The 23735-nt window shown below is 46.6% G+C and overlaps 1 protein-coding gene across 1 annotated transcript; it reads right to left on the reverse strand.

Annotated features, from left to right (window-relative positions):
- Positions 1-4451: 4451 nt before the first annotated feature.
- ASB13 (ankyrin repeat and SOCS box containing 13) lies at positions 4452-23735 on the reverse strand. The gene is made up of 6 exons (XM_084782151.1): positions 23587-23735; positions 14875-15062; positions 13346-13496; positions 11674-11808; positions 6588-6779; positions 4452-5911 (listed from the first exon to the last, which is right to left on the reverse strand). The coding sequence occupies exons 1-6, from the start codon at positions 23627-23629 to the stop codon at positions 5784-5786; spliced, it is 837 nt and encodes a 278-aa protein (XP_084638277.1). The 5' UTR covers positions 23630-23735; the 3' UTR covers positions 4452-5783.

The following is a 23735-nucleotide window of genomic DNA, read 5'->3' on the forward strand; positions in this document are numbered from 1 at the left end:
TTTTTTTTTAAGAGGATTCTGGAGATTAAACTCAGGCCGTTGGGTTTGCCGGCATTTTATCAACCAAGCTAACCCCTTAACATAAGGAGCCTCTTTGTTTTGAGAAAATTCAAAATATTGTGAAGACATTCAAGACACAATCAATGTTAGGCAAACGCCCACAGCCCATCACATCTCAAACGCTTCAGCATTTGGATCGAGCTTTCTCCTCACTTTTCCCAAGTTCGGCACGAGGTAAAAGCCTGTATTTTAAACTGTGCCTTGTCCAGTCTCAGTAACTTTAATTATGCTTGTTTGTTCTTTGTCTTTCAGGTGCATTATAAGCCCCTGTGGCAATGAGACAGATCCCAATGATGTCTCCCCCACAGCCCCGATCAGACCAGGACCTTTGGTGGCTTATTACCTGGACAAGATGTGGCCAAACCTAAGCTCTGTCATGGTCAGCAAATTATATCGATTAATTGTTAATTGAGTGCAAAAAATATGCATTGTTATGGGCTGGGGAGACAAAAGTTACTTAAAATATTTGCATCTGTAAAGAACTGCGTTCTGGTCCACGCGTGGCACTTCTCATTGCGTTCTCACGCAGTGGAAAGGACAAGACAACTCTCTAGTGACTCTTTTATAAGAGCACTACTATAGGCTGGATATAAACACCCCATCCCAGACAGGGGCATGTATTTGTATACACGGTTCCCAGCTGGTGGCATTGTTTTGGGAGGTTGTGAAGCTTTAAGAAACAGGCCTTTACTGGGGGAAACGCATCACTAAGTTCTGGCCTTGAAAGTCACAACCCGGTCCAGCCTCTGGCCTGAGCTCTTCCTACTTTCTGCTGGCCCCAGATGCGAAGCCATATCACAAGCTTCGGAACGCCAGCCTCCCAACCGTGATGGACTGTACCCCTCTAACTGTGAGCCCAAGTAAGCCCCTTCTCCCTTGAGCTGCTTCTGTCAGGTGCTTTTGTCATCAAGGAAGAAAATCACAGGGGCTGGAGAGATGGTTCAGAGGTTAAGAGCACTGACTTGCTCCTCCAGAGGTCCTGAGTTCAGTTCCCAGCAACCACATGGTGGCTCACAACCATCTATAATGTGACCTGATGCCCACTTCTAGCATGCAGGTGTACATGCAGACAGAGCACTGTATACATAATAATAAATAAACAAATTTTTAGAAAAAGAAAAAAAAAGTCATTAATAAGGCACTGGTCATAAAGGCTTCACCCTCCAGCCTTATTCGTAATACTATCCCATTGGGAGAGAAGATTCCATCCTGTGAAACTAAACACATTGCAAACAGGATTCACAGCCTGGTCTACAAAGTGAGTCCAGGACGGCCAACACTAACACAGAGAGACCCTGTCTCGAAAAACCAAAAAAAAAAAAAAAAAACAGGATTCACTCCTGTCTTTCTTCCCTGGGGCGGGGCCCGGCAGTGAAAACTAGGATGAGACCTGCTCCTATGGTTTTTTTTTTTTTTTCCCATGTCATTTGTGCTCACTGGAGAACATGAAACAAAACATCAGTAAAGGTGGAAAAAAGGAAAGCTAAGGAAGGATGGGTGGAAAAGGCGGCCAAGCAATGAGTGAATGTTCTTTCCTGTCTTGCCTCACTGTTGTGTCCCTCGCAGAGCAGAATGAGCCTCAGGACTCACGTTAATACCACGGAGCAGTGGGAGTTGCCTTTGCTGAGCCCTTGGCATGCAGGCCCATAAACAAGGGGAATGTTCTGGCTTGAAGCTCAGGAGCAAATCCTGCCCAGCTTCAAAGGCTGTGATCACAAGAAACTTACACCTGGAGGCCAGCTGCAGGGAGGTAAAGTCTTACTCAAACAAATAGGTGAGAGCAAGAGTGACTATGAATCTCTCCGTTTGCTCAGAGTTTGCAGACTTTAGGCTTCTCGGAGACGCTGTTTAGACTGGACCAACGGAAAATAATGTTTTCATTCAAATTGCCAGAATAACCTAAGACTTCCCCCCTGGAGGGCATAACTGAAGCCCAGATGTCAAGTCCGTGTGGGGGAAAGAGAGGAGGCAAAGACTTCAGGCACTGGGAATAATTTCCAGGCCCTTCCAGGAAGCATGAGGTTGCCTGAAGGGCAGGCACAGTCCCTAGCTTGCCACTACCTTTGTGATGCAGCTTTAGCCTGTGACCAGCTGCTCGTGATAGCAGCGAGCTGGAGGGTGTTGTTCTCAGACCCATCTTTATACTCTCTTTGGTGAATAAAATAAGCCCTCTCTCTCTCTCTCTCTCTCTCTCTCTCTCTCTCTCTCTCTCTCCTTGAAGAACTGCTGGAGATTGGGCTCAGTGGTTAAGAACACTGGATGCTCTTCCACAGGACCTAAGTTCAGTTCCTAACATCCACATGGTGGCTCACAACTGTCTGGAACCCTGGTCCCAGAAGATCTACACCCTCTTCTGGCCTCCCCTGGTGCTAGGCACACATGTGGTGCACAGACATATAGACAGGCAAAGCACTCATACACATAAATAAAAGATAAAAAACTAAGACTAAATAATAAAGAAAAACACTGAAACTCATTGGTAATCTCTGTGTCTCTCTGTCTCTGTCTCTCTCTGTGTCTCTTTGTCTCTGTCTCTCTCTGTTTCTCTGTCTGTCTGTCTGTCTGTCTGTCTCTATCTCTCGCTCTCTCTCTGACTGTGAGTGTCCTTTCTCCCTCTTGCTCTCCCAGCCTCATTTTTTCTCAGCCAGGGTTGTTGTCCAGCATCCAGCAGGGAACCTGGCTTCTGAGCCCAACAGGCCAGCCCAGGTGCTGCTAGGCCAGGGTGTAAAAAGAATTTTCCAAGGACTGTTACAGTTTAGCTCTTTAAGAATGAAATTGCTGGTATCAGACAGCAGTGGAGACTCGGGAGCTCCTCAATCCTGTGATGATACCAAAAGTGTTACAGCTCTTCATTAATCTGCCATGCTAACCAGAAACCAGCCAGAAGGCAGGCCTGATGGGTGCTTCACCGGCAACCAGCACCACACTGGAGTGGGCTTCAGTGGCCACCAAAGCAGCTTCGCCATTGCTGCCTTGACTGCCCCAGGCATCCAGTGGTGATTTTTCCCCTAGAATAAACTGAGTCTCAGATAGCCATGGTGGAGGAATGGCATGAGAGGGCAAGGCAAGCAATCTTTATTTTCATGAATCGGGGATTTATAAACCTCGGGCAGTAGGAAGGGGTTTGGGGGTGAGTGCGTCTGATTCGCTGGGGCTAGGGGTGCCAGGACACTGGATTGCATGCAGTGGTCCAGTGCCTCATTCACATGCAGTAGCAGGGTGTCCTATCGCAAGAACTCAGTATTTAGTCATCCTGTGGGTGGGGCTAGAACTACCAGGTATGATTACAGGTCATTTGCTAAAGGCTATAATCTCCTTATTTCCAGGAATTCTCAGGTGCTTGCTGAACAGCTTCTATCAGGAAAGGGTCAGACCTGTAATCTTCCCTGAGGGCTATGCAACCCTCCTTTTAGGGGACCTGGGGTCCCCAGATCAGGGGAAAAGAGAACTCCACTGAGAAATGGAGTCCGCCATTACAGACCGAGCTCTGTGGCTATCTGGAAACATCGCACTTCAACCTTAACCAGCCAAATCCCACACAGGGTCTTGCTACACAGCTGACACGGGCTTCCAATTTGAGAAGAATCTCCTGCCTCAGCCTCCTGAATGCTGGAGTGAGTGGCATGAACCACCACAACGGGCAGCTTTAACAATCAAGTTTCTATTTGCCTCCCAATATTAACTAGTAATAGCATTACGTGTGTTTGACTCGTATTGCCTGTCCACACAGGAAACACCAGAATTGAGACTGCCCTTCGCTCCCATCCTGAAGTCACATGTCTCTACGCACCTCCAGAGGTGACCAGAGGAAGGGTGCTGGCCTTTAGTTCCTGTTACCTCATGTCTTTAAGTACTTAGGCTTAGTATTTATTTACTTAGTAAATGTACATGAGCAGATGAATACAATTTTTAGGCAAGATTCGGCAACTTTTGAATCTCCCGTTGTCATTTTTGGAGATCTGTGATAAGCCTAACTCAACTTAACTTTTATGGCATATAAGTATTAAAAGAGTAGTCCTTTATAAACAGCTTCAGCAAACATCACATCCTCCACGCATTTCCTTACGTGTGTAAGCATGTCACTGGGATATATTTATATAAAAGTAGGCCTATTTCAAACATACAGTATATATATTTTCTAGGGTGAATTCCAGGACAGCTGAGGCTACATACTGAGACCCTGTCTCAAAAAGAGAAAAGAAAGAAGGGGTGAGGACCCAAGATGCCAGTCATCACGTTCCTAGAACAAGGAGTGACCCCACTCATCTCACACAGAATGAAGCCGTCCTGGGGTATCTGTCCCTGACCCTGAAGATAAGACCCAGAGACAAACTTCACCCAACTGCTTTTATTGGACAATAACCTTGTTCTATACCGAAAGGCATACTGGATGGAGCTGTTATTGGGTTTTATTGCTAGAGGCAAGATTCTGTTACCAAGATGAAAGAGGCAGAACCCAGTGCCTTTTCAAAACGATTGTTATTACTATTACATGCAGAAACATGGACTTATTCAGAACTTGTACCCAAGACTGTCACAGTCTTGGTACATTCTCGGTACAGAATGACTAGTGGGAAATTCTCTAGTTCTCCATATTGTATGTGGTATTATCGGTATTGTTAAAATATAGACTGTTAATCAGGAAAATTCAGTCTGAATGCAAGACTTAATGTTTCACCCACAATATAAAAGGACTTATTTTTATTACTATAGGAAGAAATTATGACCACTCTTCCTGCCTTGGCTAATGAATCTCATCCCCATCTGGTTCAAGTCTTGCACTTCCACATTATCTATTGTTTACTGTTTGCAGGCTCATTACAAATCTTGTGTTCAGCACATATATATGTATATATGAATATATATAGAGACATATACATATATATTAAAGTTTCTCCAACATAAACTTTTTAAAAGATTTTACTTTAGTTATACCTCTGTACACATATATATGTGAGTACTTAAGGAAGCCAGAAGAGGTTGTCGGATCCCCAGGAGCTGAAGTAATAGGCCGTTGTGAGCTGCCTGATGTGGGTGCGGGGAACTGAACTCTGGTCCTGAGCTATCTCTCCGGGCCCCAACATAAACATTTTAACAGACTTGAATCCTAATATTGGAGACAATCATCCCAAGAAACACTGCTAGATGTGGGGTACAAATCCTGAACCTTCCCCACTCTGATCTGTAAAGCCCCTGAGCGATATACCTGGGCGTAGGTGGAGCTTGGGAAGTGCCCGCTGCTGCCCCAGAAAGACTGTCCAAGTGGCAAGATGCCAGCAGAACGCTCATCTCAGTCCACAGGGTCACGTGCTTGGACCTGATGTCTCTGTGGCATGGCATACAGACACGAGATAAGCAACATCGGTTTCCTGAGTCCCCAGTACTCCCTGTGCAACTTGCACTGTCTTGTCTTGCGTGCCTTTGAGGGAGGTCGGTGACAAGAGAAAACCAGGAGAGCTGAGCCCATCCCAGTGCAACGGCATAAGTTCCAGAAGACTAGCGAGGGTTACATCCACAGCAGTGACGCCAGACACTGGCCTCCTGGTGCTTCGGAAATCTTCTCCAGAGTTCAGAAGAAGACCTCAAAACGGACAGCCAAAAAGAACACAGAGAGAATCAATCTATCTATAGCAATGATGGCGTTGCCGAGAAGCAGGCAGAACTCACTAGGGCCCAGGGCTCGGCGCAGCAAGGTCACAGCCGTTCTAGTCCCTGCCTGCAGCTCAGTTGTAGGAAAGGTAGTCGATGAGCCGCGGAGGGATGTTTAACTTGGCGACTTTCTCTAGCCCTCGAACGCCAGTGGCCTTCCTCAGGCTCACCCTGCAGAGCTGTGAGAGGGTAAGAGGTGTCTCTGGAAGAAAAAAAAAGAAAAAAAGGATCAAGGAAACACATGAGGATAGTTTCTGGGGAAAAAAAAAACACACCCTGCAACCTAATGAATGTGAAGACAGAACTGGAAGAGGCCAAGAATTAGGACGGATCACGCGTCCCCTCTGAAAGGTCAGACAGCCAGGGGTGGGGGTAATGAAGCCAGGCGGCGGGGTTCCTGTGATACCCACAGAGATTCACCTCGTGGGGTTGCGTCTTTAGACACCGGGGCATTATGTTTTGTTGGTGGGGCCGTTGGTTCGTTTTTGACACTATTTAGCAAACAGACTCAGCAAAGAACTAATTTGTGGCCAAGAGACTCGTTTGTCACACATCCAGCCAAGTGAGGCGTGGGTGATGGTTTTATGCCAGGAAAGGGCTAGCAGCCGGCCCATGCGAGTACAGGCCTCGATCCCCAGTGGAGCCACCGGCTACAGGAATAAGGCCAGAGCTGATGCCTCAGCACAAAACAGTCCGCATAGACAGAAGTAGTATTCCCAATACATCCAAGGACCGAAGACAGGAGCTCCGGGACTCAACTCAAAACAACCAGCATAAATTTCAGAGAGAACTAGCAAACTGGGGGCCCAGGATGAATGAGAGTGGGTTCCTGGCAGCCTGGGATATGAGAGTGTTTGCACAAAAAGAGCCTGGCTCACTTTCATAGTACTCAAAGCACTTGGCCGGGGCGCTGCTGCCCCGCGTGTAGTCCGAGGGCTTCTTGCCCCGGTTGTCGCGGGCGTAGATGTTGCCTCCAAACGCTACGAGCATCTCGATGAGGTCGACGTTCTTTACCTTGGCCGCGTGGTGAAGGGCGGTCTCGTGAAGTTTTGCTGCATTCACATTGGCCCCTGGAGAGCCAGAGAGAGAACATCTGTCACCAAGGGGAGAACGTGGGACCAAGAGGAAGACTGCCCAGCACATCACCCTTAGGCAGACCACAAAAGCAATCCCACCCAGAAAACGAAATCAAGACACTATGTACCCTTTCAAAAACCAAGAGCAATATTTTTTTTTCCTTTCGAAAGTGAGGAAGGGGGGAAAATATATATATATATATACCAAAAGCAAAAAATATATGTACACACACCAAATAAAGCCAAGTAAAAGGCTTCTTATGGGTCAAATGTCTATTCTTAGTCTGTGTCCTGTAGTCTGTCCTCATAAATTCCTTATCCCCAAAACGCAAAAGATACACACACACACACACACACACACACACACACACACACACACAAAGCCAAGTAAAAGGCTTCTTATGGGTCAAACGTCTATTCTGAGTCTGTGCCCTGTAGTCTGTCCTCCTAAGTTCCTTAGACTTCCAGAGGCTCTCCCCGAGTCATCCAAATGCTACAGCCTGTACTTGGACTGGATACAGAAACACCAAGTGACACAGATGCTCTACCACAGGTATGGTGGGCTCAAAAAAAATAACTGGTTGGATGAAAGAACGAATATTCCTTAAATATATTCTTTTATACACTGAGAGAGATAAAGGGGAAACAGAGTGGGCTTGAAAGGTTAGCTGTGAACTCAGCTCCACTCTCCTCATCTTTCTGGGGACATACAGAAAGAATCAAAGAATTAGCAGCTAAATTCAGCATTTTAAGCCTACGGCACCGGTAATCCTAAATCTCCCATCCAAGTACTGACCAGATCTGATCTGGCTTAGCTTCTGAGAGCCGACAAGAGCGGGCACATTCAGGGTGGTGTGGATAAACACAGCATTTTAAAATACACTAAAAAAAAAAAAAAAGACTTTGAGGTTGGCAAGATGACTCAGCACAAGCTTGGTGAACTGAGCTGGGTCCCCAGAACCCACAAAGAGAGGGAGGGAAAGAACAAACCCCACAAAAGCTGCATGCATGCCTGAACCCATATGGACACAATAATAATAAATAAAAATGTAAGGTAAATGTTTAAAAATTAAAGATTTTTATTTTTTTTTTAAATGGTCTATATGAAATGTCCTTCTTGACACACAGCAACCACTGGTTTACATAATGGGTTTCCCAAGACCTTAGAATTTGTTTGGAAGATGTTAACATCTTTTAAGTCTCCTCCTGAACCAGTGAAGAATTAACAGCTAACAACTGATAGGAAAAAGATTAAAGTATGTTTTTAAATACCAAGCAAATATCTTTGCATCAATAAATTCCAGAAATCACAGTTTCAAAGCTATGCCAGCAGCATGCCACTGCTTAGTGGTCATGTTAGTAGGTGCTGGGCCCACTGCTCAAAACATAGTTGGAAAGGCCTGCTCTCTGCTTCAGAATCTGTTTCGTCCTCTAAAGTAACTAAGAGCCGTGTTCCACAACGGCCTCGGCGCCATCCTGAGAGCGCCCTTTCCCTTCCTCCTAGCAGCAGACAGAGGCCTCCGGATAGAGAAGTGCAGACTGGTATGAGAAAGCAGTAAAGAAAAGCCTGCCCCACAAATCCAGTCATTCGGTTACGTCACATGGTTTTCTCTCAATGCCTGCTTACAGGAATAAATATTTTTAAACCGCTATAATCATCGTGCAAAAATAAAAATCTTTAAAGCTAGGTAGAAAATTTGTAAGAAAAACTAAATTGTGAAGCTCAAAGAACGTAGAGTCCAACTGGCTTTTTCTTATTGATTCTTGCAATATCCTTAGCGTCCAGGAAGAAAGGTCATTATTTCAACCTTAACAGTGGAGAAAGAGACACAAGGAAGCAAAGCTCCTTCAAGGTCAGAGAGAAAGAGGAAGCTGGAAAGATCTGGAAGGTCCACCCCTCCTCCTGTCCACCCCTCCTCCCTTGCTGCTTGCTCCCACGGCTCCTCCGATAAGGCGTTGGACCAAGAGTGACTCTCTCAAAGTGGCCTTCCCAAAGTAAACAATAAAATTTTCCATAATGTGTGCTCAGCGTTACTTGACTGGGTGGAAGAAACGGGGGCAAATGAGGAAAGGTGCTGACTGGAACATGAGACCAAGCGTGAACACAGCAATATGCATAGGCTCACGTCAGTGCCGAACGCAGGCAGACACCCCGAGAGGAGGCCAACACAGACACATTTGTATTAGAAACCTGGAGCAGTAGCAGGAGAGGGAGGAAGAACGTCTGGAGGAAGTGACTTCGTGGCACAAAGAAGTTTTATGCCTTGGCCAAGCAGGGAGGTGATAAAGCTACCAACTCCTTCTGGGCATTAAGAACTGTCAGTGCCATGGCACGGAGGAAGGGTTGGGGTCAGAGCTGGCTTATTAGCAAAATCCCCACTTCAAAACAAAATAGGGTTAATGTGGTTTGGAGTAAAACAGAAGGCAGTGAGGTGAGGGCTGCCCTAACACACCGATGCACAGTCCCGGGACATCGGCACAAATGACTCAGTACCCAGTAACAGGGCCTGTGCCAAGGAGATGGAAGTGTAAATAGTCCTCAGCTACCCACTCCTGGACGCTTCCAGAAGAGTTAAATATTTACTTTAAGTGACCGGGTGAAAAATTACTTAACCGTAATAACTGGACTTTGCACCTCACCAGCTTTCTTCCTCTGCAAACATAGTCTAGTTCCTTAATGCAGCCTCTCTGCCTGCAAAAACGAAAGGAGCTACCCCCTCTCTGCTGGCCTGTGGAGTGCAGGACGGCCGCCCCAGGTATGGCTCAGATCCGCCCACAGAGCCAGGACCTTTGACGTCACTGCAGAAGCACCTGCTGCGTGTTTTCCTGGGATGCGGGACGTGCCTTTCCTTAGGTTCTGCAACAGGCCTATGATTTAGCTTCAGTAGCATAGGCTCTCATTGCTTTTGTGAAACTCCATCCGTGATGCCTAGGGCTACGCGGCTTCTTGCTGCTTCTGTATAGGTTGGAAATAGCTCACAGTGAGAAAGTAGTTCAATCCTTAGATTGGACCCATTAGAAATTAAAGTGGCATCTGGTCTATGTCTTCATGACTCCTCCTGGCTTCAGCTCCAGTTTGGATTAAGGCTCAAAACCCTCTTTTCTCCTTTTCTGGTACATTCTGCCCCAGACTCCATCTTTTCTCAATGCTTAGTTGCCTTATAGAGAAAGGAGACCACCCCCCAATTCTACTAATCCTCAATTTGCTGAATATATGGAAGTCTCTCTTTAGAAGCGAGGGTGGAGTGAGCAGACAGATCCACCCTCAGCTCCAGGGCGGGCTCGGGCAGTACAGTCCCTTCCCCTTTACCATGGCAATTGTTTTAAGTCACCCAATCAAAATTTGTCAAAGCTGGACTACATGCACAAGGGCTAGTGTAAGCCAATGGGACATTAGCAAAAGGACACTAGTGACAGCTGGAAAGGAGACGCTTCACTCTTCGGAAAAAGCTACAAGAGAGCCTTAAAATGCAAAGTGTGGAAGGGCAGAGAGATGCTGTTCTCACAACCGCCTGTAACTCCAGCTCCAGGGATCTGATACCCTCTTGGCCTCTGCATGTGTCATACACACACACACACACACACAGAGAGAGAGAGAGAGAGAGACAGAAAGAGAGAGCGAGAGCGAGAGAGAGAGAGAGAGAGAGAGAGAGAGAGAGAGAGAGAGAGCTTGTATCTGCTGCATCCATAAGTTCACTATCATAGCAGAGAGCTAACACTAAGAAAAGCAGGTTTCAAAATTCAAAGTTATAGTGAGCTCAAGCTGGGCGTGGTGGCGCACGCCTTTAATCCCAGAACTCGGGAGGCAGAGGCAGGTAGATCTCTGTGAGTTCGAGGCCAGCCTGGTCTACAAAGTGAGTCCGGGACAGCCAAGGCTACACAGAGAGACCCTGTCTTGAAAAACCAAAACAAAAACAAAAACAAAAAAAAAAAAACCACACACACAGACAAAAACAAACAAACAAAAAAACCCTATGAGCTCAAAATGACTATACTTTGTTATACTTCTTGTGTTCTGAGAATATAAACCAAGAAATGACCTTTAATGTTTACCCAGTTGTAAGTGGCTTTCTTGTCCCAACATCCATCTGGGTACTGTTGGGTTCTGTACTCAGCCAAAGATTTAAATATTCAGAAAAAACAAAAAGGATTTCATCTTTCCCAGACATGTGAAGACCTTCCGTTGATGGTGGGACTCTCTCTGCAGGGAGCCTATTATAAATACCTGCCACAAGCCAGATTACGCATGCTCCGTTCTCCTATATTCAGCCAATCCCGTTTCCCGTGATGCCTCTGGCTCTCAGACTCCGATAGTAAACCTTACCACGCAGACATTATTTACAGCTGCCTGTGTTCTCTAAAAACAACCATTCATGGGCCTGAGGAGATGGCCCGTCAGGTAGGAGTACTTGATGTGCGAGCCCGAGGGCCTGGGTGCACATTTCTGGGACTATATAAAAGTCTGGGCACGGCCCTGTGGCCTGTAACCGTGTTGTGTGAGGGGGAGAGACGGGATGATCCTTGGGGCTCATCTAGCTCGAACTTCAGAGAGAGACCCTCTCTAAAGGGAAAAAGGCAGAGAGTGATAGAGCAGGGTACTTGGTATCCCACTCTGGTGCATGAACCACACATGCATGCACATGTGCGCATGCACTAAGTAAATAATAAAGTAATCAGATGCCTTTACTGAGCGTTGACTGTATGCCAGGCCTTATGGAAACATTACTGAGGATGTATTCCCAATGCGTGGGGAAAAATAGGTCTTATTTTACTGGTTTTATAGATACAAAGGCCAAGGCATCAGGTCTCCTGAGTAGTGGGAGAACCTGTCTGTCTGCTTCTGCTACCCAGCCCTCCGTTAGCCTGGCACAGGTAAACAGCAGCACACCTGCATTGAGCAACACCTTGACACAGTCCAAATGCTCTCGAGCACAGGCGACATGTAGAGGGGTCCCGAAATGGCAGTCGTGTGCTTCCAGGTTGGCCCCGACGTCAATAAGAAGCCTCACACATTCGGAACTCCCTTAAAGTAAACGGGGAAAAGATGGGGACGCTCATGAATACACACACTGGAAATGGTCGTGGTGACAAACAGCAGCCAGAAGGGTGACCCTGCAGTGACAGGAGGGGAAACAGCCTATATCCCAATATACAAGGCGGTTGGTAACTCTGCATAGCCATAAGAGAATCTGAAGGCCTCTCTCCTGTCCCCTTGGGAATTCTTAGCATACTTGGATGTGAAACGAAAGGTGACAGCCTATCTCCCGCTGAGGACAGAAGATGTGGGAAACCACTTGGACACCGTGTCTGTGGAGCATGCAGGCTCTAGAAAGCACACGTGGCTGCTGGCATCCCAGCCAGTCTCCTGGATGAAGGCTTCCTCCCTGTCTCTGGCTTCCTCCCTACACAGGTTGCCGCCTTCCAGCACCTCCTCTGCCTCTTTCCTGCTGCTCCTTCTGTGCTCAGGGCAGCTCTGGATCAAGGCTCTGGCCACCTCTCTTCTTCTCAGGAAGATGTGGTCGCAGATTCCATCTTCTCATATCGTTGAAGTGTCTCCTTGGAGTTGACAGCTACGCAACAACCATCCCCATCTCTGAAACCCAGCCCCACGGCCACTGCTGGCCAAGCTCCTCTTAACATCACAGTCACCACACAGACCTCTCCTTTTCCCAGAGGTCCCTGCTCCTAGATAAAGTCTTTTCAGTTAGTGCCATTGCTCCCAGCTTAGCCTGAGCCACATTTTTATTTCTGCCCCTCTTCCCTCGGATCAAGTTTTACTGATGGACAACGCATTAGATGTGAGGTAACCAAGGGACACTGTAGCTACATCTTGGTCAAACGTCCCTTCATGGATAGACATCGTTGAAGCTTCTGTTCGGTTGTTTCCACTGTATCTGATACTAAGGCACCAGGGCATTTCCCCACACGTACATGCTAACGAAGGGTCCACATCCCCAAACCACCTGGCATCATTATAATATTGCTGGCATTGAGGCTTTTGATACACACCTCTTCTTTTGTGGGTTTTGTTTTCTTAAAAGACCATAAGGAGAAATATTCTAAAATAAAAAGTCTGGTCCACTGTAATTTAGGAGGAGAATATGCTACCTACCTTACACATATTCATTAAAACTTCTTTAAGATCCACAACTCAGAGAGGAGCATGGTGGCACACGCCTGTAATCCCAGCACTTGGGAGGCAGAGGTAGGTGGATCTCTGTGAGTTCGAGGCCAGCCTGGTCTACAAAGTCAATCCAGGATAGCCAAGGCTACACAGAGAACCCTGTCTCCAAAAACCAAAAGATAAAAATAAAAAATTCACAACTCAGAATTCTCTGGGCTGCCCATACCTTGGGAAGGTCCATTCCAATCTCTCTGTGGAGCATTTGTTTTGTTTAGCTTTAATAAACAAACTTGTGCTTAAACTATGTCTCTTGTCTGTATTCTTTTCTTCAAGACCACAAGAACCAAGAGATGCTCCTGGCCCCTCCCCTATCCACACAGGCCACCATCCTTTGGGGTTCTAAGTGACTTCAATGGTCCCTAACACATGGACTCACCGCTCATGCAGGCCTCATGTAGTGGGGATGCTGTGTACAAAGGAGGGTTGACCTTCGCCCCATAGGACAGCAAGAGCCTTACACACTCGATGCTGCCTGAGGCACAGGCATCACAAAGAGGGGTGCTGCCATCAATGTTGCGTGCATCCACCTCAGAGGATAGAAGAAACGAATGTCAGAGGGTTAGGTAAATGAATGTGATGGTCCTTTGTAATGTTTGTACAGATTCGTCTTTGCAAAGATAACGTCTTAAAATCACCAGTTTGCTGGTATGCACCAAGCCACGCAAGGGGAGTTCAAAGAAAAAGATGCATGGATTGGGGGCCAGGAATGCACAGGAGTCTCCTAAGTATAGAAAGCCCTCATTGGAGGATCTGTCCTCCCTTCCAGTGCAGGATACAACACAACTTCACCCTCACTTCCACCCCAAGAAAATAATAATAATAATAATAATAATAATAATAATAATAATAATAATAATAATAATAATGCAGGAATGGGGAGACTGAGGCTGGAAGCTGGAGAAACAGGTGCAGGATGGGTTTTAACTTAAGCTCTGGCTAAAAAAAAAAAAAAAGAAATGCTCCAGACTGGTTAGCGTGTCTCATCCATGTGAAAACCACAGGCCAGGAAGAAGGCAACACCCTAGCCTGGGAAAACACGCTTGGAATTTATCCAGGAGGTTTGGCTTCTACGTGGGTACACACTGAAAACTGTGACACCTGCTCCAGTCTAAGCTTTGCATTGACTTCACTGCACTTACCTGTGAGCTCCGAGACCACAGTCACATATTCTTCCTAAGCGCCAGCATCAGGGCCCGGTTCAGCTCCTGCCGGCTCTGCTAAGCAGGCAGTAGCCCGCAAAATGGGAACCACTGGCCGCTGAAACTAACTGTGCCGTGAATATGCATCGTACCCAGGACAACCAGGTCCAAAGTTCACTTCCTTCCTTTCTTTCTCCACCTCACCCCACTTGTTTCGCCAGCACCTCATTTGGATATCCTGGCATTTAAGAATCTGTCTGTTGGTGGCTGGAGATATGGCTCAGAGATTAAGAGTGTTGGCTGTTCTTTCAAAGGTCCTGAGTTCAATTCCCAGCACCCACATGGTGGATCAAAACCATCTATAATGAGATCTGGTGCCCTCTTCTGGCATGCAGGTGTACATGCTGGCAAAACACTGTATGCATAAATAAATCTTTAAAAATACACAGCAACTGTTCAGCCCAGGCCCACCTGCTGCCCAAGTCTACCTGGTCTGTGGCTATCTAGCTCTGCCATCTCAGAGCAGAGCTGTGCTAAACCACATTGCTAAAACTGCCCCAATCCATAAACACTTTCCTGCTGTGGTCCACAGCAACCGTCCGCCCTCCTCCATGGCCCCAGAGCCCTAAGCAGTTTCACTGAGGCAGCTTGTCTATCCACGTTGCACACCTTGCAGTCTTTCCTTCTCTCTAGTGTTCTCCTGAGCCTGTCCCACCAAGTTCCACAGCTGCAACTAGGTGGCTGTCCATCCCAAACGGTCACCCACCTGGGCGCCAGCTGCCAGCAACAGCTGCACACACTGGGCCTGGCCCTGTAGACTTGCTGCATGGAGGGGTGTGATGGAGTCCACCGTGACCTGGTTAACACATGCTCCACTCTCAATGAGCTGCTGAAGCTGGAGGCTCTCACCCCGCTGAGCTGCCTCATGCACAGGGGTGCGCTCCACCCAGAAACCTGAAGAGAAAACACAATCCTTACTAAGACCCACCTACTTTCATCAAGACAAAGGAATACATGGGGGGAGGGGGGGCTCCAGGGCCCATTGCAGCCAAGGCAGCATATGGGACCATATAATTGGTCCCAATGCTACTATTAAAATCCATAAGCAATCCCCACCAACTAGAGGGTAAAGCTCTATATCGCCAAAGCATATAAGGGTGTCTGTGCTATGAATCTGGCTCGCACTGTGACCCCATCTCCCACCCTTGGCCCCACACAGATAAAGCTATAGCTCACTGCTGCACCCAGCATTTCCATACATGTTCCTCTGCATATGGTACCTTACCAAGAGGGATGTGCCCCATAAGTAGCAATGTACACTTTGAGGGATCATGAAAAGTGGCTAATTAACAGTTTAAAGTCAACGTGGGAGGAGAAAAGCCCACATAAGAGAAGTTTTATGAAACCTTAAAAAGAGGAGGATGACAAGGGAAGGTGACAAGGTAAAGTCTTAGGTTTATGTTGGGGTGGTGAGAGGAGAAAAAGAGAAGGAGGAGATGGAAGAGAAAGAAAGGAGAGCAGAGGCATGGAAGGAGGGAAGGGAGGGGAGGGGAGAGGAGGAGGGAGAGACGGAGGCCACTAGGGGCAGAGCAGGCCCTGAGGTAGAGCTAGCGTGTCATGTGCAGTTCCTGACGTATATTCACTCAGCAGAGTATACATGGCATCAGCGCTCTCCTCTTCCATGCACAAACATACATAGATGGGATGACAGGCAGCTCTTAGTCAGGGGCAAGGCAAAGGCAAAGACAACTCAAAACACCACACCTGTGACAATGGAGGAGCATTTCCAGCGATGGGAATTTAGAAGCAAAATCCCCCAAGTAGCCCCCCAGGCAAGTGCATGGAAAAATCACAGAGGAGGCAAGCTGTGCCCGTGCAAGTTAAACCTTGCTTATTCAGTGCTGTGTTCCTAGCACCTAGTACGCACGGTCTATGACTGAATGAAGCTGCTTGTGTTCACCTGTACGCCAAATGATTGGATGAGTCGGTTAAATCAATTATACTTGAATAAAATACACAATTTGAAAAAGACAATCTAACCTCATTTCTTTATATGACCTGTCTTTAGAATAAATGCAGTTCCTGGTAACCACGTTTTCCAGTAAACATATATCAGCTACAATAGTCTTAGCAGTGACAATTAAAGGCAGAAATCAAAAGAAGCAAATGTGATAACCAGACGTGGAAGCGACAAGGCAGAAGAGAAAGCAGAGGAGGAAGCAGAAGAGGAAGCAGAGGAGGAAGCAGAGGAGGAAGCAGAAGAGGAAGCAGAGGAGGAAGCAGAGGAAGAAGCAGAGGAGGAAGCAGAAGAGGAAGCAGAGGAGGAAGCAGAGGAGGAAGCAGAAGAGGAAGCAGAGGAGGAAGCAGAAGAGGAAGCAGAGGAGGAAGCAGAAGAGGAAGCAGAGGAGGAAGCAGAGGAGGAGGAGGAAAGGGGAGAAATTTCAGCCCATCAAGGGGCACAGTCAAATGAGTTAAAAGATAATTCATAAAATGGATGAAAATATTTCCAAAATATATATCTGATAAGAGATTAATGCCAAGCATATATTTTTTAAAAACTTGTACAATTCAACAACATAAAAATAAATAATCTACATTTAAAATGGGCAGAGGGTTTTAACAGACATTTATGAAAAGACTGTCACCATCAATAATCATGAAAGAAATGCAAACTCAAATTATAATAAAATGCTACTTCATATTCATTTGTTGTATAGCAGTTTTCTCTAAGATAAAACACTCAATTCTGGAAGGAAGCTCATTAAGACTCTGCATGCTTTGGATGTTCTAAGAGATGGTAAAACATCCCATTCTCCAAGGAAGTGTCTTAAAACCAGGAAGCAAACAATTCAATAACATCAAGAAGTTCCTGAAACTGACCAAATTCAAAAGGTCTCTCACTCTCCAGACATAAATAGTAAGGACTGAGCTGGGCAGTGTTGGCATGTGCCTTTAATCCCAGCAGTCAGGAGGCAGAAGCAGGTGGATCAATCTGAGTTCCAGGCCAGCCTGGTCTACATTGTTGAGTTCTCGGACAGCCAAGACTACACAGAGAAACCCTGTACCAAACTAACTCAATAAATAGTAAGGACTGGGGCTGGAGAGATGGCTCAGCGGTTAAGAGCACTGGCTGCTCTTCCAGAGGTCCTGAGTTCAATTCCCAGCACCCACAGGGTGGCTCACAACCATCTATAATGATCTGATGCCCTCCTCTGGCCTGCAAGTGCACATGCAGGCAGAGCTCTGTATACAAAATAATACATAAATAAATCTTTAAAATAAATAAATAAATAGTAAGGACTGATGAGAGACACTCTCAAAAAGCCAAGCCTAGAAGAGTCTCCAACCAACTGAGCTGCCTGTAAAGGACACTCTCCAGTGTGGAGCTGCATATGAATTGTGCCATGAGCTCCGGTCACACACGCTGATGTCACTCATGCAGGGGTGGACGCTTAGGGACGCAGCTGTCTTTGAGCTATGCCTAATCCCGTAAGAAACCCTTCATTGATACTCCTGTAAGTGAACCCAACAAACATAGAAACAGTACAAGTGCTCATCAAGAGATGACTGGACGAGCAAAATGTGGTATACGAACATTAGCTTCACCTAGGGAGAAAACATGAACACATGCTACAACATGACTTAAACCTTGAAAACATCACGTGAAGGGAAATAAATCAGTCACAAAAGGCCACATGAGTCCACTCACACAAGGTACCTAAGGTAAACCCAACTGCAGTGACAGAAAGCAGCGCGATGGGGCTGCGGAAGATTAAGAGATACAGTCTAATGGGCATTATGGAGCCAGTTTTGCAGGATAAAGAGTTCTGTGGGAGGTCACTGGTGTGTTTAGTGGGCAACGTTTGATGCCACTGAGCTGTACATCTGAAAAAGTTAAGGTGGTAACCTTTGGCTATATGCTCTTTACCACAATTCAAGAAGAGGGATGGATTAGCTGTTTAGAGTGCTGGTTGCTCTCCCAAGTGACCCAGGTTCAATTCCTAGCACCCACATGATGGTTCAAAACCATTTGTAACTCCAGCCCTGAAGGATTCAATGCCCTCTTCTGGCCTCTGATGGCACTGAACACACATGATACACAAACATACATGCAGGCCAAACACCCAGACACATAAAACAAAAATAATTTTGTTTATATTTACTTTTTTTGAGACAGGATTTCTCTGTGTAGCCTTGGCTGTCCTGGACTTACTTTGTAGACCAGGCTGGCCTTGACCTCACAGAGATCCGCTTGCCTCTGCCTCCCCGAGTACTAAGATTAAAAGCGTGTGCCGTGTCCCACTATGTTTTTAAATTTTAAGAGTAACTATGTTACTTTTCTCATTGCTGTGACCAAACACCTGACAAATGCACCATAAGGAGAGTTTATTTGGCTCAGGGTAAAGAGATAAGATCCATAGAGGCAGGAAAGGCACGCACGGCCTTGGGAGCAGGAGGCAGCTCCCACACTGCGTTCACAGGCAGGAAGCACAGAGAGATGAACGCTAGCTAGCATTAAACTTGCTTCCTCCTTTTTTTCTGGGACGCCAGCCCATGGGTTGGAGCCACCACACCCCTTTGGGTCTTTCCTCACTACTTGTACCTTTCTGGAAGGGCTCTCACAGAAACACCCGGAGGTGTACCTTCCAGGTTATTGCAAGTCCAACTAAGCCCGACAAGAAACATTAGCCCTTACAGTAACAAACTGCCAGAGAAGAAGCCGAGTGAGGGTAGCACACACTGTTAATCCCAGCACTCAGGAGGCAGAGGAAGGTGGACCGCTGTGAGTTTGAGGCCAGTCTGGTCTACAAATTGAGTCCAGGACATCCAGGCCTACACAGAGAAATCCTGTCTTGAAAAACAAACAAACAAAACAAAACAAAAGCCAGAGAAGAACCCGGGCATAGAGAGAGCTGCCACCTGCTCGCTGACGTCAGCAAACGATAGCCGTTATAGCAGAGAAGGGCATTAGTCATCTAGGCTACATCTCACGCGCCTAACCACAGGATGTGACCTCTAGGGTTACAAACCAGGGAAGAACGAGACAGTCTCTTCATGAAGACCAGTTGACAGCACCAGGAAGTATAGTGAAAAAGTAAGGAGAAACACAGCATGCGGGGTGTGAGCCTTAAGTATATTCCTGAAGGGTAAGCACATAAGAGTAAGGAAATACAGCCAATTAAAAATCCGACTGGTCAGGCCTCACTGGGCTGGCCCAACCCAGCGCCAAGCCCCCACCCCCACCCCGCTGTGATAAATGGCCCCATTTCTGGACCGCAGCATTGTATTCTCCCGAGTACTGCTCTGTTGAAACCTGAGACACTGCACTCTTTAGGCAAACTTCACCTGGGGCTGGAGCCCAGCCTTCAATCTTTGCTATATAATTGGTCTCTCATTACCAGCTCGCTCCAGTCTCCCTTCCTCCTCATGTAGCCAAATAATAAGCTGGCCATGTGGGACCTGATCACAGCCCTCCACTGACTTCTATTCTCTTTGTGCGCGGTGCTGGTGCACACGTATGCCAGGCCAGAGGCCAATTCCTCATGCCTTCCTTAACTGTGTTTTACGAGATGGCGTCTCCCCCTTGAACCTGAGATGGCGTCTCCCCCTTGAACCTGAGTTTACCAATCAGGCTAGACTGACAGGCACACACACACACACACACACACACACACACACACACACACCATGTAATAAATAAAAATAAATAAAAATACTTAAAGGGGGGAGGTGCCAACACACACTTGTAATCCCAGCACTTGGGAGGCAGAGGCAGGCGGATCTCTGAGTTTGAGGCCAGCCTGGTCTACAGAGTTAATTCCCAGGACAGCCAGGGCTACACAGAGAAAAACAAGCAGATAGATAGACAGACAGACAGACAGATAGCTAGCTGAATGGATTGGTAGATAGGTGGATGGATGGACAGACAGATGGAGGGATGGATGGGCAGGCCAGCCACACATGCTGGAAAACCACCAGGAAAGAAGTACGAATGACTCTGAGTGAGAACAAGATGCTCCAACAGAGGCTTCAAAGCACTTATCTTTCGCTCTCAGGGGTAAAATCCAGAGTCCTGAGTGACTTATTCCCTGGAGCCTCAGAAAACTAAGGTCTGCGCCCCTAACAATGGCTTCTGGAGCTGAGGACTTTAAAAAACACAGCTAGTACATGAGCAAGGGGAGCCAAGTGGATTAGCCCTTTACCTCCCAGCTACTTTGCAAACCTCCTTACAGTGATGGAGAAGGCATACAAGCATTGATAAAGGGGTGGCACAGCCCGGCCTCTCTGGCTTCTGGGGTTACTGCTGCACACTTGAGGGTTTATCCTCCCCCCCGCCCCCGCCCCACCACTGTAAAGACAACAGTGCTTGTTCCTCTGGATCCTATGACCACTAAACATGGTATGGTGTCCCGGAATGGCCTGAAGTAGGCACCCAATAAGTGCTATTGGTCATTATCATCAAGCTTTAACTGTGCGGTCTGCATTTAAATTTTAATTTAATGGACCTTAAATTGGCAGGCATTTGGACTTCCAAGAGAAAATCAGATCTCTTTCTTTATAGAAATCCTTACTTTAAATTTTGAGCTGCACAAGGGATGGGATAACAATTGAGATGTAATATGAATAAATTAATGAAATACATTTTTTTAAATTTGAGCTGCTTTTGTTAGTTCTTAAAGTGTTTCTCAACCATGTCTTTTTAAATGTTTTAATTATAAGTCTCTACTATATTCTTTGAAAAAAAAATCGTAACGCAAATAAAACCTGACTTTTAAATTCACTAAATGTAAAAAAAGGAGAGGACTATCTCACAATGAGATTTACAATGAGGTAAAAAAAAAAAAATTGCATTTTGTAGAGAGACAAGGGAGTTGCACCTTGGAAAGACTAAGGAAAAGAAAGTGGAAGAGAGTAAGCGAAAGTGAAAACAGCTCGACTAGGAAGTGAAAGACCCAGGAAGCACGACTACCGAGCCACAGGAGTCTCCTCCACAGCGGGCTGCTGAATGCGCAGGGTTACTTCAACACTGCATCTTCATCCTTTCCTTCCTGTCCTCCTCACTCACCCAGTAATCTGCTGTCTGCCTCTGCCCCTCCCTGCCTTTAGCCACCCCCTTAACTCCCGAGTCCCAACCACAAAACACAGTGAGCCTGGGCTTCGCTTCACAGAGCCCTCACGCTGGTCCTGTCTTCTCTTGTTTGTATATTTTTGAGAGAGGCTCTTGGTAGTAGCCTGAGCTGGTCTTGAACTCACAGCCCTCCCATCTGTACCTCCTAAAAGCTGATATTACAAGTGCATGCTTCCTCCACAGTTCGCTTCTCTTCACTCCTGTTGAAGAACTTGAGAAAAAGCTCTCATCTGAAAGCAGCAGTCTTAGCTTTCCTGTGAAGGAGGCAACTTCCATAGAAGATAAGAATGTGCTGTTTTGAGCTGGGCGTGGTGGCGCACACGTTTAATCCCAGCACTCGGGAGGCAGAGACAGATGGATTGCTGTGAGTTCGAGGCCAGCCTGGTCTACAATGAGAGTCCAGGACAGCCAAGGCTACACAGAAAAACTGTCTTGAAAAACCAAAAAAAAAAAAAAAAAAAAAAAAAAAAAAAGATGTGCTGTTTTGCTCATAAAAGTATGTGTTTACTACTTACTATTACTTCCTTTCAAAGCTTTCTTAGCCTCATGTATGCTTTTCACACTTCTCTTTGAGTTCATATTTTAAGATAAGGTTTTCATTCTAACCCTTGAAAAACATCCTGAGTCCTTGCTAAGACTCGATAAAGCTAGGAGGTTCCCAAGGACACATGAAAGACCTTTTCTGTCCCTTCTCTCCAAAGTCCTCTTTAAATTGAGGGAAGAGAAATATAGCTACATAAGCAAACAAAAAGCACCTAAAAAGTGTTATGTGTAAATATCTCGGTTACAAATCAATGCGGACATAGACTTACAGGTCTGAATGTCCACGACTGAAGTTCCTGTGGTGGACTCTACCTTTGCTGGAACAGTCACACTGTTCTGGATCCAACTCAATCAGGCTGGAAATACAAATATCAGCAGGACATATTTTTGGAGAAGCATATTAACAAATTTTAAATGACAGTGTCAAAAATATCCAAGGACCCTAACATGTATGCACCCAGTAATGGAGAATGTGGTTTTCTTCTCCACAAGCTATGCAGAAAATATATCTGCGATGTTTTTTAAATATTTGTTTATTTAGAGCCAAGGTCTTGCCATATAGCCCAGGTTGGCCTGGAATTCATGCCCCTACTGTCTCTGCTTTCCAAGGGCTAGGATTACAGGTAAGTGCCACCATGACTCGCTCTGATGCCATACTAACCTCTACCTGAACAAAGTAAAATGTATGTTTAACAGACTCCTGTGGTTTAGCCGTCCGTTGCATACTCAAACACAGGCTATGCTATCAGGGTCAAAGTCTTGTGCCAGCCTAGGGTGCCAGGAAAAACAGATGCTTATTAGACGGTCTTTGATCGTTCTGTTTGTTTTACAAAAATCAATTAAAATACCTATCTGCCTTGTTATGACTTAAATTTCCCAGCCAGCTAAATTAACCCTCAAGATTCGATTTTCTTTACTTTACTATTTTCACTTGTGTAAAATACTGGGTGGAGCATTTTGGTTTGTATTCTTTCCTACCTTCCTCCCTTCCTTTATTCCTACTTTCCTTCCTTCCTTCCTTCTTTCTTTCCTTCCTTCCTACCTTCCTTCCTTATTTCCTTCCTACCTTCTTCCTTCCTTTTCTACCTTCTTTCTTTCCTTCCTTCCTTCCCAAGCTTTCAAAGTACACTTTCGTTGTCCCTTTCCTTTACCATATAATTATTTGTAGGAAGAAAATTTTTACTTCTCCAAAGAATGCTCCTTTGCCTTCCAGTCCATTTTATGAATACCCAAAGGTACAGAGAGCATTTCTTTAGCGCCAGGCACGCCGCTGGGTTGGCCCCTGTCCCCATTCCGGAGCATACTCCCTGGTTACAGCTGGCTGTGTGGGTAGGATGCTGTAGCCCTGCACACAATACACTGCACCAGGCGCCCGGGAGGTGGTGCAGCGACCGCAGTGGCCTCCTGCTGAGGCTGCCAACCAGTGTGTCCAATACACACACAGTTCCTAGGCTCTGCCGCTGAACTGGGCAATGACCTCACGAGATCCCCAAAGTGTGCGGTGCTCGGGTAGACTCCAGCTGCCGATTCCCATACCTGAGGCATCACAGGGATGACCAGACCCACAGCTCAACCGCCTGAAACAAAGTGACTGACAATAAACGCCGGTCTGAGACGCCCAGGATCACTGGGACCCTACTCGAATCACTACGTGCCACCCCAGCTCTTCTGACCACCAACTAGGAAGGGCGCACGGTGCCCATCTCCGTGACAAAGGCCATCCATGAGCTTGCTCTGCCCCAAAGAGCTGATCCTGGCTCTAGCCTCTGTGCGGTGCCCTTGGCCTCTGCGGCGCGAAACACGTACCCACATCTCCCAGGAAGCAGGCGTCTGGGGCGCGCGGCTCCATGCGGCTCGCCGGCTGGGCGCCCCTGCCTACCGGCCTTGTGACTCCAGACTCTCTGGGATCTGAACTCGGACCTAAGAGGGGACCCAAAGCCGGGAACTGAGCCGGG

This window comes from Acomys minous, assembly GCF_964271855.1.
Source record: "Acomys minous genome assembly, chromosome: 5".
Taxonomy (NCBI): Eukaryota; Metazoa; Chordata; class Mammalia; order Rodentia; family Muridae; genus Acomys; species Acomys minous.